Source organism: Mesitornis unicolor, unplaced genomic scaffold (genome assembly GCF_000695765.1).
Source record: "Mesitornis unicolor isolate BGI_N332 unplaced genomic scaffold, ASM69576v1 scaffold45559, whole genome shotgun sequence".
Taxonomy (NCBI): Eukaryota; Metazoa; Chordata; class Aves; order Mesitornithiformes; family Mesitornithidae; genus Mesitornis; species Mesitornis unicolor.
The window spans coordinates 16062-23143 of record NW_010207464.1 but is presented as its reverse complement, the minus strand read 5'-3'; the positions used below and the strand labels follow the sequence as shown (position 1 = coordinate 23143).

Here is a 7082-nt window from a genome sequence, read left to right as displayed (position 1 = left end):
AAATATAATCTGTCTTGTTTCTCCACAGAAATCCGGGCTGTTCCTCTGGTCACCAGTGAACGAGGCAGATTTGAGGATTTGACTGTGCACTTTCTGACAGACACAGAAGAGAGGGAGAAAGAGCAGCTGCTAAAAGACTACTTGATAGTGATAGAAATTCCAGTGCAAGGCTGGGATCATGGTACAACTCATCTAATTAATGCTGCAAAGTGAGTGTCATTCCTGTTTCCTCAAAGTTATCTTGTTTATGGAGGTGGGAGAAGCCAGGAAGCCCGGTGTGTTCCTTTGGTCTTTCCTCCCTTCCACGTTTACCCTCTGAAATATGAAATATTGGCATTACTGTTGACATGCTTTGAAGTGGTATGAGCTCAGGCCAGTCTCAGTATAAAGGCAAAAATGTTTTCAGACTTAGCAGATTGAAACTAATATTTTAGAAGAGTAAACCCAATGGATTAGATTCACTGACTTTTAGATTACACGGGAGAGTGACTGAAAAGCTGTTAAACCCAGGAACTACTTAGACCAAACTCTTACTTTATGTGAGGGCACATTGTGAAAAGGGCAGCTGGTGTAATTTTGGCCACCCCAGGGAAAGTACTCGGTGGTATATTCTCAGCACAGATGCCTTGACACCCTGGGCTGTTGCAGTGCGGCAGTAGGCAGGAAGCTGTGGCTGGTGGAGGAACCAGTGCCTGCGCTTATCCCCCTGACAGTTGAGCCTCAGTAATGTGCAGGGGGCAGCTGGTGACACCCATTGGCTTCTCACATTTAGGGGATGCTGGCAACAGTGTCCACCCAGTGCCTTCATGAGTGTGGGTGGGAAGCAGCTCCCTGTGTCCTCTATCTTTGCTTCCATTACCACACAGGGACTGGTGGTTTGGGAGACTTGAAAATTGAAGTCCTCCTGCATACATAAAGAGTAGTAAATCCAGCTTCCCTAGTCCTACTGCATAAATGTGTTCTTGAGTGTTACCAGCAATGCTAGTTCCTCATCCTCCTGACTGTGGCATGGTGAAGCGCTGATATGGGGTTTCCCTGTGGTCAGGGGCAGAGTAGGGATGGTGTGATGGATACTAGTGATTGATTGAAGAATTCTGCTGGTAGATACAGACCCAACATGGCAAAACAAGGAGCAGATTTCATGATAAATTGTATCATGAAATGCTGAGCCCACTGTAGGAAAGGCTTGTTCTTAGTGTGGGCTGGTGAAGAGAGGGGTCTTCCATGCTAAACTCAGCTCAGCTGAGCACTGGTATTCAGAGGAATTCAGGATTGCAGGGATTTTCTTTTAGCTTCTGGGAGATTATTCACGTTCTTCCTGCAAACAGCTCTTAGACAGAAATCCCTCACCTAGAAAATCCTTTTAAGAATACTTCTGTTTAGTATTCTGTCAGAGCATTTCTTTAGCTATGAAAGTCTCCATTTGACATCTCCGAACACCTGCTTTTAAAATTATTTCCATTTACAGCAACAGTTTAACATCCTAGATCTTCTAGCTGAGTAATATGGATGTGCATTAAATCTACATTTCCTTCCCACATTGCTTTTATTTGCCTCTGCCCCCACCTTCTGCCCTTTTCAACCACTGATTCAATCTTCCTTTTCTGGCTCTCAGGTTAGATGAAGGCAACCTACCCAAAGAAATCAACCTTGTGGAAGATTACTTTCAACTGGTACAGCATGAGTACAAGAAGTGGCAGGAGAACGCTGAACCTGCCAGGAGAGAGACCTGCCCCAGGAACAGACAGGAACTGTCTTTTTCCCAGCTCTCCCTCTTACAGGTGAAATGTGAAACGCCAAATTGCCCTTTCTACATGTCTGTGAACACCCAGCCCTACTGCCACGAGTGCTTTGAGCGGAGGTCCGAGGGAAGCAAAGGAAGAAAGCAGACCTCCAAAGCAGCACCCGAGAAACTGAAGACAGCTGGGTCGGGTTCCTCACGTGGGGATGTTTGTGAACCTGGGGGATGGGCGTCCGAAGGACCTGTAACAGGGCCTCGCTCCGCACCTCCGACTGCTCCGAGCCTTTTCCTGTACAGTGAGACCACAGCCATGAAATGCAGGACACCAGACTGCCCCTTTACACTGAACGTGCAGCACAATGGGCTTTGCGAACGCTGCCACAATGCCAGACAGCATGGTCCTTGCAACAACTTGGATGACCGGAGACTTTTAGACTATGCCACATGCAAGGTGTGCTGTCAGAAGGCCAACAGGACCTTCAACGGCATATGCAGCGCTTGCTTCAAAAGGTCTACAGAGCACTCCTCAAACGGCAGGCCTGCTTTCCCACCTATGTGCCACCAGAGATCGACATCTGACCCATCCCAGATCTCACAGAGCCTACTCCAGCACTCCTGCCATGAGGCCCCCAATGGCTGCGGCGAGGAGCCCCCACCACCGGCGCTGCCTCCCGAGGAGAAAAGGGGAGGGAACCCCTGCAGGAAACCTAGCTGCAAGTTTTTCGGGACACCGCAGAATGAGGGCTTTTGCACGCTGTGTTTCTTTGAGTACAGGGAAAACCACGGTAAGTGGAGATGGGGTGAGCTTTGGCATACTTTGGCTGCAGGTCGGCCTCCTCAAGCTGTGAAGCTCTGCATGCACAGAGTGCTAAGAGGGCAGGGCGTGATGGAAACGGTGTGGAGCAGTAGCAACAACGTGAGAAGAAGGTGCTTTTTTTGGCCATTATTGTCCTGTAAATGGGTGTGTGGTAATGGAGTAGGAAATCTGTGAAATCTCTTGTAAAACTTCCGGTTGGATTTCATGGAAGCAAAATTATCTCAGGAGGGATTTCTGATCCCTTCTCACTGTCCGCTACATTCATGGTTTGGTATGAATTTTATTCACAGCTAGAAGTTGTAGGGGGTCAGTGAGGGACGTGCTGTTGTATTGATGCTACTGAAAGCCAGTTATGTTAGCAAGGCTTTTAAAAAGCTTGGGATGAATTTGAAGACCTACATCCATTCTGGATGTAACAGGTATAACACTCTGGAGTAAATACTGAAGTCTCCTTGATAAACTGAGCAAGTAGAAGTCAACTGTAGATGACGTGCTTGTATTTTGGAGTTACTTGGGAGAGTATTATAGTCTACCTGTAGTAGATGTGCATGCATACACCTGTGTGTTTAAAGGCAGGCCTTCAGAAAGGTAATAGTCTGTAAATAAATCATGTCATGAAATCTTCATCTTTCATGCTACCACCATGTTACACAGGCAAAGAGCCCTTGGGTATAGAGGGTGAAAGGCACATGTAAGACAGAATTATTGCTTATCTCTTAAGACTCTTTCATTGCTGACAAGTGTGTCAATACTGCACTTTCCACATACTTTTAAATTGGGGAACTTCTACGCCAACTTGCAATAGCTGGTTTTCCAGTGTTGTTGACAATGAAAATTCTTTCCTTCTGATGGTGGAATATATGAGATTGCTTCATGAGACTAAAAAGCACAAGGCACTTTTCCCATGAAGCTCTATGACACTATGCTGTCATTAGCCCATGCCTCTGCAATGGGGCAGGCCAAAAGGGAAGTGTTGGGCTAGATCACAGATGACATGCTGAAGCCAAAGGTGAAATTCCTCATTACTTCAGTGGGATCTAGTTTGCCCACTGAGGGCAAGTTTTTCTCGAATCAGCTGGTCCAACAACTTCTGATGGGAAAATTGAGCTGTATTAGCTCACTTATTTATGTAACATGAAGGAAAGTACATCATCTGAGAGGTCTCAGGATTGAAGATTTTTTTCTCATTCTTATTTTTTATTTTTAAACCAGTGAGCTTCTTATAGTTGCTTTGGGTCATCAGATCCATGGGGCACATTGAAAGTGCTCTTGTCCCTACTTTGCATTACAGACAGCGCTTTGCTGCGCCACCAGAGGAGATCTCAGAGGAAGTCCTCGGCGACAGCTCAGACAGGGACCTCAGCTGCCGCCTTCCGTAACACCGTGTCCTGCCAGCGGCGCGACTGCGGTACCCTGGGAAGCACGATGCTTGAGGGGTACTGCCAGAACTGCTTCATTAAGGCCCAGGACCAGCGTTTTCAGGAAGCCAGGAGGTCAGAAGAACAGCTGTTGAGACAGACAGAAGTAAGTGTGAACTCCTCAAAATTGTCCTCTTGTTTAGCACTGCACATTTTTCTCTTGTGGTAATGACTCTGGGTGCATACTAGAAAATCCTCAAATGACTGCATCCTAAGTATCATGGAAAGACAGGCATAGAGCAACTGAGCAGCACTCCTAAAAGTCACAGAATCGTAGAATTGTTTTGGTTGGAGAAGACCCTTAAGATCATCAAGTCCAACTGTAAACCTAACACTGCTAAGTCCAAGTTGTTCCCAGTTTAGGGTTATCATGGCCTTGTTCAGTTTTACCTCAACCGGGATTTCACCAGCAATTTCGGTGGAAGCAATTGGACCAGCAGTTGGTTTGTTTGTTGGCTGGGGAAAGATTTTCATTCTTACCCTTAGAGCTATGCAATGGCATTGAGAGGTTTAGTCTGCTTCATGCCACCTTTTTCTTTAAGCCCATTACAGACTTTTTTTTGTTCCATATTTTTTTTTAATTTGGTTTGTTTTAGCCCTTTTGGAATTGAAAGTTACCGAAGACAAAAAGATTTTTTTTTTCCCCTAAGAAATGGCAGAATTTATGATTTTCTGTGGTAAAGTCCACCTTGGCTCTTGGTATTGTACTTTTCAGAAGCAGCATATGTCTGTAACCCCCTAGTGGTTACCTATGCAAACCATGAGCAGAGTTGAAAGTAATTGAAAAGCCACTTGTGCTGCCAGCATGGCAACTAACAATGTCTTTTAATGCTTTTTAAGAGAATGGGACAGCACAGAGATGTGCAGCAAGCAGCATTGAGTAGCCAGAAGAGACAGTGTGCTGTGGCTTCGTGTCGAAACAACCTGGCCTGCAGAAGCAATGACTTGTGCTCTGAGTGCAAGCACCTCACACCATCAAGGAGTGCTAGGGACCCCGCTGCAGAGGAACCCCCAAAGCAACGCTGCCGAGCCCCTGCTTGTGATCACTATGGCAATGCCAAGTGCAACGGCTACTGCAATGAATGCTACCAGTTCAAACAGATCTACGGCTAGCAGAGGGGAGGAGTTGGTAAAGAACAAGAAAGCAACACCTGCTACTTCCTTCACTGAAATGGTGCTATGTCCAAAACACTTAACAGTCCTGGGATTCAGGGGGTGGGGGGAAATATAAGCTGTCTGCCCATGTTCCTGTTTATTCCCAAGAACAGGAATAAATGTCTACTTCCTCTAAACACTGCATACAAGGACTGCTGAGAAGGGCAGGTTGCCTTCTGCACAGAGTTGTCATTCATGACTAAGCTCTCACAATGCCATATTTAATTATTGGACTTCCCAGGAGGAAGTGTGAAGCATTTGAGTCCAAAGAACTTCCTGATTCCGCTTCTTTCTCAATACCTTCCCCGCTCCTGGGCGTGGAGGTGCAAGAGCTCTCTGCATTGGCATACATCAATCAGAGGCAGGTCCTTCCTGAGAGGGATTCCCCAGGACAGGCTGATGCAACTTGCAGTTGATGTCTGAAGAAACTTGCTTTGGGTTGCCTGTGTCCTTGCTGGTGTTTTTACAGGTATTCAGGGTGTTAACAGCAAGCGGTTCTGGGTTTGCAGAGCCCTCAGCAAACTGCATCCAGAAACAAGACCAGCAGTGGTCTGTTCCTTTAACATGCTTAACCCTACCAGCATTTGGATCCTATCCCAAATTCCAAGGCAGCTAGAAAAGACAGGTGATTACAGAAGCAACTTTATTAAGCATATGCATGCAATGGAAAAACCAAGTCCTGCCGTTCCCCACTCATATGGAAGGAATTGCCTCCAACAAACAAAAAAACCCCGAAGTCTTTTGTTTTCATCTCTGGTTCTGAAACCAAACCAGCTCTTTTCTCTTGCATTGTAACTGTCAGGTATATATGTGCTGCTGTTCGTACCACCCCTACCCTGCCATATCTGTCACACTTCTTTCTTTTATCCTTAATGCAGTTCTGTTACTGTGCTAACAGCTTGGAGCTCAGTAACAGAGTGCTTTAGGGTTGAGATTTTACTCCTGGAGTTCATGCGTCCACCTCTCAATCTGCAATACTTGCCTTTACCATTGTGTCTGGTACCTGCTTCTCTCCTCTCTCTTCACACCTTTCAAGTTTTCAGCATCTGTTTTGCTGCTATGATTTTGGAGGTGTTACCTCCTCTAAGTTTCTTCTCAAGTTTAGAATCTTTTTCTAGTTATTAAAAAACAGGTTTTAAAAAGAAAAATAATTAACTCATGACTTATTTCTTTTAAATTTTATATATTTTGTGAACCTTAATGTGAACATATGTTTTATTAAAATATTTATATTATTTGAAACAATGCAACTTGAAATTTGCACAGCTAGGATTTTTTTTACATATCTTTACTCTTCTGTTGAAAGAAGTATACAAACTTAAATGTATAATTGAAAAACATTCTCTGATACAAAGAAATAAATTATTGAAGGATTTAATTTGTTATTTTATATTATTGAGAGAGAGTGCAGCTGAGCATGGGACACCCCTTGAAGAATGCATTTCTGTTCAGGACCACCATTCAGCATGTTACCAAGTGCTCCCTGGTTCAGGCGATGTAGCCAAGTGCTTTGAGAAGGTGATAACTTGCTGTAAGTCTCTTCGTACTCTCACCTTAACCATCGTCGTCTCAGGAAAAGCTCTTGGTAGTGTGGGTGACGCAACTTCCAGGTGTTGCCCATGATCTGAAGGAAGAAAATGAGTCAGGGCTCCAAGCCTCCCTGTGCAGTCAGGAAAGAGGACTTTCCTAAGAGGTGACCTCTTCAGGTCAACTTCTCTCTGTGCTGATTAACTCTCTAATCCCTTCTGACTGTTCAGGAGCACACCTCAGCACATACTTCAGTGCTTTCCCAATTGAAACCATGTAGGTTCCAGAGTACTTCTGCCATAGATTAGCTGGTCCTTGTAGTTCACTCAGCTTTCTAGCCCAAGTTCTTGGATGCCTGCTGGATCTACCAAGCCCATCTCTAGGGTGTATTCCCCTTTTTCAAAAGCTGATTCTCCATTTGTCC

General features: G+C 45.1%; 1 protein-coding gene across 1 annotated transcript; it reads left to right on the top strand.

Annotated features, from left to right (window-relative positions):
• Nucleotides 1-18: 18 nt before the first annotated feature.
• Nucleotides 19-5089, top strand: TNFAIP3 (tumor necrosis factor, alpha-induced protein 3; the record flags this gene model as incomplete). The annotated part of the gene is made up of 4 exons (XM_010192122.1): nt 19-209; nt 1616-2526; nt 3850-4082; nt 4817-5089. Coding segments are annotated over 4 exons (1608 nt in total), but the record flags the coding sequence as incomplete, so codon positions are not given.
• Between the last annotated feature and the right edge of the window lie 1993 nt (nt 5090-7082).